We start from the raw sequence: 12,176 nt of genomic DNA, 5'->3' as shown, positions 1-12,176 counted from the left end.
ATGGCAGGAAAAGAACAGGCAGTAAAACGTATATCCTTGCCATCTATTACCTCTTGTTAGTATTTTTGCTAATCAGTGTTGGGGAAGCATCTATTCTCAAGCTGAGTTTTTGGGGGTTTTTGTTTGTTTTTTTATGAACTTGTTCCTTTTCCTTCCCTTTCCCATGGGAGCTAGCAGAATCCCCTCTGTGGATAAGAACAGAGACATAGTCATAAAGTTCCTTGACAGCTTGAGTTGTTAACCTTCAGCCCCAGAAACAAAGGACTGTTCCCTTAAATATAGGTGAGCATTCCAGCCCTTTCTATTGTTATAAAGGTACACCTTCATTTATTAGATATCTGGCAATGAGATCCCTTCCTTTCTTCAAGGATGTATGTTTCCTCTATAAAACAAACCATTTCTTTAGCCACAAATATTTTGTCCATGCAGCTTCATTTTCTTTTCTTTTCCTTCCTTTCTCCTTCCCTCCCTCCCTTTCTTTCTTTCTTTCTTTCTTTCAAGGCAAAGAACTAACTATTTTGTCTTTCTCTGTTCTGCAGGACAGATTGCCCCTCCTAGTCATTTGATTCGAGTAGAAGGGAACAGCCATGCCCAGTATGTAGAAGATCCCATCACAGGAAGACAGAGTGTGTTGGTACCTTATGAGCCACCCCAGGTAAAAAGATAAGTACTGGGTTGACTTGGGAGAGCATTCATTTTGGTGATAAAGGGTGTTTTGGGGATCTCTTTCTGCCTTGGTGTTTGTCATCAAATAGAACCCTTCTTGTCTTTCTCCTCTCCCTCTTTACCACACTGCTTCTCTATCCCCTTCAGAACTCCTACATTTGTATTAAGTTAACTTAATAACATTGCTATGTACCCGGGTTCCCATCTTAAAGGCCAATAATAATTGAACTTGCAATTGGGTAAATACCTGACTCATCTAGAGAATTTAACTGGCAATTGAACTGGTAGTGGCTGTGGACCGGATGCCAGTATATTCCCAGTGGCCTACAGATGGGAGACTCTGAGGGGGATCTCTTAGCTCAGGTTTAGACAAACAGGTGGCAGATTAGGAAAGCAGACTGGTTCTGTATTAAGAACACTGGAGTAGTGTTACCAGAGTCTCGTGGTTTGCTGGCTTGCTATGTGGACTGTTAGCCTGGGGCTCTCCCTCTCTAAGCTCCAGTTGCCTCGCCCATGAACGACCACTTTGGAATAGATTATTTAATCCTGAGGACCTTTTCAGCTCCAGAGTGTTCTTTATGGAAGTGTACATTTAAATCTGTGTTAAGCTATTTTATCCACATAGGGGAAATTTCCCTGGGTGTTGCTGCTATTTTGGATAATATTTTCATTTCTCCCCATTTGAATTAGGTGATAGGGATTAGCTTGCAAATGAGTAAGATCAATAGGATCAAAAAGTTTTATGATTTAGGGGCACCTGGGTGGCTCAGTTGGTTATGAGACCGACTCTTGATTTCTGCTCAGGTCATGATCTCAGGGTCGTGAGACAGAGCCCCGCATCAGGCTCTGTGCTGAGCGGGGGGCCCAATTCTCTCTCTCTCTTTCCCTCTCCCTGTGCCCCACCCCCTGCTCTCTCTTTCTTCCTCTAAAATAAATAAATCTTTTTTTTTAAGTATTATGCTTTAAAGCCTTTTTTGCCTTTCTAATTTAATGTAAGTATTTAAAATAAAATAGATTTAATTTAAATCTAATTTCTAATTTAGTGTCCAGGGTTGCAAACATTAGCTTTAAGCTTCCCAAGAGGCAAGGCAAAGAGGAATCTACAATGGGTTTTAGAGTTTGTCTTGCTAGAAGAGAGTGTATCACCTCATCAGAGTGAGTTGGTTAACTAGAGAAGAGAACCGAGAAGGAAGAACATCAGCTCAAACCATTGTTAACCCAGACTCTTTTTCCTCCTGTGTTCAGGTTGGCACTGAATTCACGACAGTCCTGTACAATTTCATGTGTAACAGCAGTTGTGTTGGAGGGATGAACCGCCGTCCAATTTTAATCATTGTTACTCTGGAAACCAGAGAGTAAGTGGCATGTGCAGAATTGTCATTCTGCAAAACACTGTGGGCAGAGGGCAACGTGAAATTGTGTTTGCTCTATCATTAACTTTCCATGTACAGCAAAGAGCTACCCTTGATTTTGTCCTTTGTGCTTTAAATCCTGGCTGCAAACAGTGACATAAAAGATCTAAGAAGGTGGAGACAGAGCAGGGTGCGTTAAGGGAGAGGGAAGAAAAGAACCAGGAAGGCATGCAAGTCACTTCATACCTGAATTCTTGACATTTGACTGCAATAGTTTCTGATTAGACAGTGTTTGTTTTCATGTGGCTCCCAAGGCAGTTAACAGTTTCTTTGAGTAAGTCTGGGCTGCCTAAGGGGGTTTTATCCAGAAACATCCACTGGCTTAACTCAACTTTCCTTCAAAATCTGTAGCTAAATACAGCTGTTCAGTTAATGGCTTGGAGGTTCTTTGCAGAACAAATGGAATGTTATTTACTAATATTGTTTATGGCACATAAGCCCTTTTGTGTTTTGCCAAGTGCTTCTGGGTCCATCCTCAAAGCAGCCATGAGTGAGCTGGTGGTGATGGTGGATGGGTGACGGCTAGCATTGGATATGGAAATGAGAGAATGCCAGGGACTTTTACAATTCTTTTCAATTTGCCCTTTCTCTCCCTCCTCTCTGATTCCTAGCGGGCAAGTCCTGGGCCGACGCTGCTTTGAGGCCCGGATCTGTGCCTGCCCAGGGAGAGACCGGAAGGCAGATGAAGACAGCATCAGGAAGCAGCAGGTGACGGACAGCGCAAAGAACGGTGACGGTACGAAGCGCCGTAAGTAGCTGTAGTAGCCAAATGCGGTAGGGTGGAATCTTCTCCAGATGTGGGGGCCAAGAGCAATGCTGGGGAAGCTGCGTAGGAAGACCTACCTCAGGGCTTCAGGGGCAAGTATGACTTGAGGTCCCACAGCCAGTGTGAATGGTTGTCCCACTGATGGAGGACTCCAGGTGTGCACGACAGCTTTGCAAAAGCAAATCGTCATGGTGAGGATTTCTTGGTCCAGCGGTCCTCAAACTGTGACTCCCAGACCAGTAGCATCAGCATCATCTTGCAACTGGGTAGAAATGCAAATTCTTAGTTCCCAGACCTGCTGAATCAGAAACTCTGGGTATGAGACACTGATACCAGTTTATCTTTCTGGAATTGCACATAAGGACTGAAAATGGCATCTGTCTACCTTATGAATTCCTGGGAATAGTGAGATTTACAAATGTATTTCACAAAGGACGGTCTGGGGAATATGCAGATCCGGGTTTCATGGAGTTTTGACACGTATGACTGTCTTGGGGCCTCAGTTACCTCATTTATAATGAGACTAATGATTTAGGTCTGTTGTTTTCAAACTCCTTTTGTTAAGCAGTAAAAGCTTTTTTTTTTTTTTTTTAAATGAAATATTTAAAATGTTCTATTTGAAGGGGGCAGCAGTCAGGGGTGGTCTGTTGCTCTCAATCACCCCTTGTCCGTGTGGTACAGGGGCCTAGACCTCCAGGCAGCAAAGTGTGAAAACCACTGATCCACTTGTGCATCTAACTTATGAGAAGAAATTGATTATAGAAGGTGCCTCGCATAAGCCTATTATCACTACAAGTATTTTAAAGTATACCACGCTGTGACTTATTTCATGAAAACATGTTTTAATCTTATTACTGGCTAGTATCCAGAAGAAATATAAATTGTATTGCGTTTTACAGAACAACAGAATGTTTTAACAGCTACTCATCATCAACTTCTAACTTTTCCGTATGACTTGCCTTTCCTGTTAGGCTCCTTCTCTCCCTGATTATTCCTCAAAAAAGTATATATGTGTGTGTATATATATACACACACACACACACACACACACATACACACACACATACACAATACATACATATGTATATAATTCTATCTCCACCCTAATTTTGCTCATGAGTCTGTCTGGTGGCATCGTTTCTATATGCTTCCCTGAGCACCTCAGTTACCTACAAATTAATAACTTTTAGGAAGAATAGATTATCCGAACTTTGGCAAAAGAATCCTCTCTATATCCTGGATCCTGGCTGTAGTTTCTAATGTTGGAAACCTTAAGGATTTATGAGCTGCATCCACTCCCTTTACCAAAGGGAAAATGAGGGCCTGGGAGTGGAACTGTCTGTCTGAAGTTACGTGATGTCCTCACTGCCGTGGGAGGGCTGAACACGCAAGCTGAGCGCATGGGCAAGACAACTTCTACAACACCCCTCCCTTTACCTCCTTGGAAGATAAATGATCTGAAAAATAAAACACCAAACCCATTTATCTTCCTTCCCTGAACAGCTGTTCACAGACACACGCCAGCAAGACACGGGGATTCCTGCAGCACCACTTAGGCCAAAGGCTCTCTTCCAGCTTCCCAGATGTCTTCCTTCTACTTATTCCTCCCCACCCCCCCACCTCATTATTGTTAGGCGTACACTTAATGTAAATGCAATGATCACCAAGGAAATGGAAGCTTGGGACTGAAAACTCTAATCTCACAGGTTTGCTGAGGCTACTGTCTGTTAATAAATGTACTAGTGCTTCAGAAATGTTCCCAGGATGAAACTTGCGTTTTCCCTCCACTAGCTTTTCGTCAGAACACGCATGGCATCCAGATGACATCCATTAAGAAACGGAGGTCCCCAGATGATGAGCTGTTATACTTACCAGTGAGTCTCCCTTGAGTCTTCCCAACTGCTTCATTTTTACCATCTCTGAATGAGCTTTTCCTCTGTGTCATCTTATTATCTGTGACAATGAGAAAGGGACGATGATGACTAGGGAGATAAAACAGGGAGAAAATATTGTTTGAAAAATCAGGAAATATCCGTCTCTTCCCCTATTTTGAAATCTGTCAGTAGTGCGGGCTTCTCTACTTACTACTCGCCCAATCAAAGTTACTCTTCTAATATAATTTTTCTTACCCAAGTATTTAAAATTAAGTTGCAGTTCGTTGTTTAAGAATGATAAGATTACCCCAGACAGTGTGGCCAAGACTGAGATTTTGTCAGAAGGAGCTCACAGATTTGACAGTACAACATTTATGGACTTGAATGCGATTTCTTTTAGGAAGTGCTATAAAGAAAGCCAAGCAAGACAGGATCCTCAGTTATATGTGAATGGCCAGAAGACTCAGCCCAGTTGTTGTGTAAGAGCACTGTTCATTCCTATGAGGAACATGAGTCCTCTCAAGGTCCTTGAGGTTCCCTTTTTAGACTATGGTTGCAGTCTGTTGAATTCTTAGCACCTTAGGTTTTGGCCATCGAGAGTGGTGGCAAAGTCTTGGTAACCAGCATAAGCCTCACCATCTGAACGTACCTGAGACCCAGGCAAGCCTGGCCAGGAGATTTGACAGGGGTGGCCGCCCCTGTATTGACGCCAAAGCCACTCAACAGGTTTGGGTGTGACATACCTGCTTCCCTGCCTTCTTTGGGCCCTGACCTCCGGGGCAACAGACTGCTTGCCAGTAAAACAATGAGACGGAGAGTTAGCCAAGATTCTCAGTGTCTTTTTTCTCAAGCTACCTATGGAAACGGACTTGTGAACTTTAAGTGCAACATTATCCTGATAAACCAAATATTCCGAAAGACCTAATATGTTTTCAGCTGTTGAGATAGGAACCAGTTTGTACTAAGGAAGGAGGTACCTTGTCATCAGTTACATCTTATGTTTAGTGAAGAATCAGCCAAACTGGGATGTGTGAATTAAGGAAAAAAAACTTTTAATTTAACATGAATTTAGTTGGTATCTGTTGGGTGGCAAATATGCTAGACCCTGAGCATTCAGAGATCAGTAGAATATAATTTTTACCTTCAAAGAGCTTGCCTTCTAGCAAGGAGACAGTTAGAATGTAATGAAATAAATCCCTCCGTAGAGCTGGGCATGATGCCGTGGGAGCACATAGAAAGGGCAGAACACTCACCCAAAGACTGAGATCAGGGGAAGCTTTGCAGAGGTGACCACAGAGCTGGGACAAATAGGAGCTAACCTGACATACGGTAGAGGAAACTTTTCCATTTCTGAATTCTGACAAATCCTGCCTCTCAGGGAAGGGACTTGGGTGAGGCCTACAAAATGCCTAGGGAGCAGATTTGAAATAGGCACTCGCTCTTGGGACCCTGCAAGCTCTCATGCACCCTGCTGGTCTCACTCCAGTCCTGGCCCTGCTCATACTTTTAAAAACTTTTAAGAGACTCTCTTAAAGAGAGAAGCATGTTTTGCCTCAGCTGAAAACTTCTGTCTTTCCAGAGATAAGTTAATAACCGCTAATTCTCATTACTTTTGGTAGTTGTTTCTTATAAAATCACTGCAAATGTTGTTCTAACAAACACTGACTCATGGGAAAGTTCAGGATGGAGTTCCTGTGAGTCTCTGATCACAACATTTTCTGCAACCATTCAGTACATAACCTTGTTTGATGTGTGTTTCTCTTTAAAGACACCTTATTCCATGTATACTATTGATTCATTAACACCGAACTCATGACCAACAGCACTACAACTCATGCCTAAATGAAGCTTATCTAACACATTTTCTCCAGAAGGCACATGGCAGCCTTCTGGCACCTGGAATCCTAGACAGCGCTTCAGCATTACCCTTGGGGACCAGTTTAAAGAGCAGGTTCACCAAAAAAGCCAACACAAAACAAAACAAAACAAAAAACGCACACAAAAAAACACACACAAAAAAAACTAAAACAAACAAACAAAACCAACAACAACAAACCCCCTCCCACCCCTCACCCCCGCACACACATTGTGGAAAATGTGGCATTCAGTAGACCAGGGAGAGGACACTTGTTTGCAGCATAAAAGCTGGAGTGAGACAGCAGAGCGTGCCTTCGTCGTGCCCCTGAGCTGGGAACGTGCGCGAGCAGCTGCAGTGTGGCCCTCTGTGCGTGTCTGTGTGGCCACAGAGTGCCGCCAGGCTCGGTTTCCGTGTCACAAAGGAGTGTTGAAAGCAGGCGAATTCGGCAATACGGAATCCACAGAGGAGGAGGACTGACTGTGCCTCTAACCGTTCCAGAGCTCTTCATTTTCCCTGTGTCTCTCCTTGCGCGCTGCACATAGGTGAGGGGCCGCGAGACCTATGAAATGCTGCTGAAGATCAAGGAGTCCCTGGAGCTCATGCAGTACCTGCCTCAGCACACGATCGAGACTTACAGGCAGCAGCAGCAGCAGCAGCACCAGCATTTACTTCAGAAACAGTGAGTGTGTCGCTGTGCCCTTTCAGGAGGCGTCCGGGTCCGAAATGGGGCGGTGGGCGGGCGATGAGAAGACCCGAGGCCGGGAGATAGCAGAGCATCATAGGTTCCCATGAACCGGTGCGGGGACCCTTTTCAGTTTCAACAACCTTCCCGGTTTCTTTCCCTAGAGCCTGGAGAAGGTCCACCTAGCTTCTGAAATTGAAGCTAAAACATTGCAGGTGAATTACAAAGAGACTCATGCTAACAGAGTTTGCTCTCTCTACCCCTCATCCATACACATCTATCCAGAGAAGAATTTTGAGTATATAGTCTACTCTAGTCATATGTGTACATGCAACAACATGTAACCTTCCCTCATCCCGGTGCATTGTCCTGTACCTCACCTGGGAGGCACACAATCCACTTGTAGACTGGGGATAGCACATGGGTTTTACTGTAAGCGACTTCTTGGAGAGCTCTGTTGAGGACTCTGAGACCCTAGCACATGCTCCTTGGGAAGCCATCCGGAGGCAGAAGGGCAAAGTAGCATCTTATTGCCATGTTTCAGCATCTCTGTTCGAGGTTGTCTTCCAGCAATACATTTTTACAGAAATTGGGCCAGATTTTGCAACCATATTAGATCTACGTGCAATGTATAAGTTATATATTTATATGTTAATTTTTACCTCAACTCTTGGATCTTTGATGATATTGTTTTGTGACTAATCAGAATAGAATAGCTCTCATGGGAGAAAGGGAAGTTGTCAAATCAAGACTCTGTTAACATTCACCCTTCTGTGGTTAAGAATAATCACTTGTTAGCTTAAAGTGTCTATACTGGAGATATTGGCAGAGTCTCCATAGATAATGTAAAATGTATACATTTTGGGCCCATTTAAGTAATTCAGACATTCAGCTCTGCTCTTCAGACCAAAAGAAATGAAGCCAAAGTCATCTTGCCTCAGGCAAAGATTGTCTTTTACAATAGAAATGTAAATGAACAATAAATAATGGTTATTTTCTGATACATTAATAGTAGCTATAGAGAGATAGCTATGGAAAGTATAAGAAAGAGGGCTCATCTTCCTCTTTTTAATCAACATAAATGCAGCCAAGGTGTTGGACTGCATCTGTGATACTCAGGAGGCATCCTCTGAGCACCTGGCTATGGGGTACGGGGTGGACAGCAGAGGGGTGGAAAAGGAGTGTGAGCTCCCTTAAAGGACTTCAGGCTCATTGAGCATTTAAGACCTCGTTTGCCTAGAAGGGATCTCACCATTTACTTTGAGCATGAAAGCTTTGCAAATCATAATTATAAAGTTTTATAGTAAGGCTGAGTGGGAAGTTTAATCAAGAGGTTTCTTGGAGACACAGGATATTCCAAAGGAGAATGAGAACTCAGGGTTGCAGACAGAGTTCCCATTGCAAATCCTACATATTCTTTAGGATATCAGAAGGAAATATATGTTAATATATTCAAGTGTAAAACTGATTTAGTTCTTATAAAATCTTACAGCAGGGATCAAAGAAACAGACCTGTAACATCATTTACAGACCAAGAGAGGCTAAGTGCCTCTCTCTTAAGAGGGAAACATGCATGTGATGGTATTAAGAAACATTCCCAAATTGCCTCTAGTTCACTCTGGAAGTGTCTGGCTCAGCCAAAATGACCTCAGAAGAATTACATAGCAGCACATCATGCTGAACTAGTTACTCTCTCTGATAGTCTTCCCCGTCTTTTTTTCCAGTTAACAGGAAAAGTACTGTCAGGCCAAATTGATACTTATTAAATGATGTGGTTTAGAAAATCTGACCATTTAGCACAGGCGTTGGCAAACTTTTTTTCTGTGAAACACTGGTAGTAAACATCTTCGATTTTCTGGTCCATATGGTCTCTTGCAACTAGATGCCTAGTGCTGCCTGTGTAGGGCAAAAGCAACCACGGTGTGTAAATGAATGAGAGTGGCCGGTGCTTTTTATGGACACTGAAACTTGAATTCCATATAATTTTCGTATCATGAAATAATTCTTCTTTTGAACTTTCACACCTTTTAAAAATGTAAAAGCCATTCTTAGCCTGTGGGCCAGATTTGGCCCATTCACTGTACTTTGCCAGTTCTTGTTCTAGGTAATCGGTAGATCTTCCTTCGTTGCCTCTGAAGGCTTAGATTTATTTTTAAAAATTTATTTATATATTAGAGAGAGGAGGGGGAGGGGCAGAGGGAGAGGGTGAGGGAAACTTAAGCAGACGTGGGGTTTGATCTCAAGACCCTGAGACCTGAGCTGAAACTAAGAGTCAGATACTTAACTGACTGCACCACCCAGGTGCCTCATGGCTTAGATTTTTTTTTTTATAGGAATATTTGGAAGCTAATATGTGTATCCTAAAGTAGAGAGGTATGGAAATGTTTTAGGAAAGCATACAGTGATTTTTAAAATGGTATTTCAATATCTAAAAAAACGACAGCCTTTAACAGAGATCTCTTTTGTCTGAGAAAGTTAGGCATGCCCATCCAGACACAAAATATGGTTAATGATGAAACCTTATCATCAGTTAAGACTGGAATAGTTGAGTTGATTCATGTAACAAACTTTTTATTGAAGATCTGTTACAGTGAAGTATTAAGGATAGGATGAGAAAGATGAAGTTCCTACTTTCCCAGAGCTTATGAATTAGTGGTGAATTCCTAACCAGACCCCCTTTTGAATCTCTTTTTTTAAAGACTGTATTTATTTATTTGACAGAGAGAGACACAGTGAGAGAGGGAACACAAGCAAGGGGAGTGGGAGAGGGAGAAGCAGGCTCCCCGCCAAGCAGGGAGCCTGATGCGGGGCTCGATCCCAGGACCCTGAGATCATGACCTGAGCTGAAGGCAGACGCTTAACGACTGAGCCACCCAGGCGCCCCCCCCCTTTTGAATCTTAAGAGAGCTCTGGAAATTCGTTCTGAGCATTGTGTAAATTAATAGGACAATTTGAAACAATTCTTCTAGATCACACAATAAAAGGAATAGTTTAGTGTCATAGTTTTAGAGATTTTATAAGCAGGAAGATCTACCTTAGTCAGTCGGGGACTTGGGCAATTTGTGTTTGTTGACTTGGAGTACATGAGCATACATAACTCTGTGTTTGCATGGGATGAGTTACCAGTGCTTAGTCTGAGTGTCTGGCACTGTTCTGAAGGTAAATTATTTTATAATTCATCTTTCATAAAGCAGTCTATTTCATCAAAGAAGAAAATGCATATTAAAATTGTTATTTTAAAAAGCTCGAGAGATATTAGAAACATTATCGTCCCTCTTTTGCAAGTGTAGCCACAGATAAATAGAGAACAGAGCCTCATGGGTCCCTGGGGTATCCATTTAAAAGCATTATTGCATGTTTTCGAGTTATCTCCCAGTGTACAAGAGCTAACTTCAGTGTGACGACTTGTGCATGGAAATGTGACAGACTGCAAAAGAAATCTTTGCAAAATACAGACATTTGGTCTAATTTTGCCTTTGTTATATATACATGGGTCTCCAATGATTGATAGATGTCTATATAAATTCTCCAGTTGCTGTGTTCTTCCCCTGGGTTTTTTTCAGCTCTCTTATTTTCATGCAAATCTCCAACAAAGAGCATGAATGACTAGACAAAGAAAAATGGAAATCTAATTCCCTGGCAATCATTTGAAAAGAATAAATCAGCTTGGAAAATACCTATAATAGCCTGTGATTTCCTTTCCAAAAATATAGACCAATTTTATGCTGGTAAGGGATCAATTTTGTGTTTTTCTTTTTAGTAGAGGAAAAATTAGTGGGAAGGAAATACACAGCTTCTACTAAGCGGCAATAAAATATTTTCAGTTGAATTCCTTCTATTAGTTTTTCACTGTGTGTTTTCTCTCTGCTTGCTTTTCATTTGTGCATGGTTTTCCTTTTTCAAAAATCCCTTCAGTTACCTTCATGATCATGGGCTTTATGGAGGGTAAATTTTACACCGAGTTTTTGTGAATCAAATTGTTATAGATATGAGTAGGCTTTATACCATTTACAAAGAAATTTGATTGTAGTTGATTTGCTCATGTTGGAATAAACATCTGGGGTTATGTTTATAGAAGCCCGAATCTAGTGGCAGGACAAACTGGACCCATTCTTGACACTAGACTCCTTGCCTTCACATTTTCAAAGGACATTAACTCTTAAGACAGCTTTGCAGAAGCTGCTTGAGACCTTTTTAGCAATCTTTTGATGTGTGCACTTTGGACCAATAGTATTGCTTTTTCATTTTTTCCTGTAGTTTATCCTCCTCCTCTGATCTCAGGCCAACATCATTTTGTTAAAATTTTACTTAGCTGAACTCTTGTTTTCCCCTGAAAAACTATTTTTGAGTTTCTGCCAGATGGCTTTATTTTAATTGTAATACAAATATGTGGCATCCTGAGGAACCCTTAGGATTTCCTTCTCCTTGATGATCCCTTGACGATTGTAGATTTTCAGTAATGCAGGTCAGAGGATATTGGAGCATAGTGGGTTCTTCAGGGTCATAGTTCTGATCTCATCATACCGCAGCTGGATAACTGAGGCCCAGTGAACTACACCTGTGATTTCATGGCCAGTTTATAATAATGCTAAGATGAGAATCAGAATCTATGCCCACTTCTAGTTCTCCGCATCAGTTGGTATTTATCTTTGTGCTTTCAGTATGAAGTCTTACTTCTTTTTTTGTTTTTTAAGGATTATTTATTTATTTGACAGAGAGAGACACAGCGAGAGAGGGAACACAAGCAGGGGGAGTGGGAGAGGGAGAAGCAGGCTTCCTGCCGAGCAGGGAGCCCGAAGCCAGGCTCCATCCCAGGATCCTGGGATCATGACCTGAGCCGAAGGCAGACGCTTAATGACTGAGCCACCCAGGGGCTCCTGAAGTCTTACTTCTTTAAGGTCATTTGGCTATGACTTTC

At 42.1% G+C, this 12,176-nt stretch overlaps 1 protein-coding gene across 4 annotated transcripts in view; it reads left to right on the top strand.

The window, feature by feature from the left end:
- Positions 1 to 12,176, top strand: part of TP63 (tumor protein p63) — a 227,836-nt gene that overhangs the window by 199,320 nt on the left and 16,340 nt on the right. For 3 of the 4 annotated variants that reach the window (XM_032406165.1, XM_032406167.1, XM_032406168.1), the window contains exons 6-10: positions 540 to 655; positions 1,912 to 2,021; positions 2,690 to 2,826; positions 4,636 to 4,718; positions 7,119 to 7,255. In XM_032406165.1, the coding sequence (XP_032262056.1) occupies positions 540 to 655; positions 1,912 to 2,021; positions 2,690 to 2,826; positions 4,636 to 4,718; positions 7,119 to 7,255 (583 nt within the window). The remainder of the gene's footprint in view (positions 1 to 539; positions 656 to 1,911; positions 2,022 to 2,689; positions 2,827 to 4,635; positions 4,719 to 7,118; positions 7,256 to 12,176) is intronic. The other variant, XM_032406166.1, reaches the window with a different exon arrangement.

The sequence above is a fragment of the Phoca vitulina genome, unplaced genomic scaffold (assembly GCF_004348235.1).
Source record: "Phoca vitulina isolate PV1807 unplaced genomic scaffold, GSC_HSeal_1.0 scaffold8, whole genome shotgun sequence".
In the NCBI taxonomy this organism is placed as follows: domain Eukaryota; kingdom Metazoa; phylum Chordata; class Mammalia; order Carnivora; family Phocidae; genus Phoca; species Phoca vitulina.
Note: the sequence above shows the minus strand (reverse complement) of the source record. Positions and strands in the feature narration are given on the sequence as shown.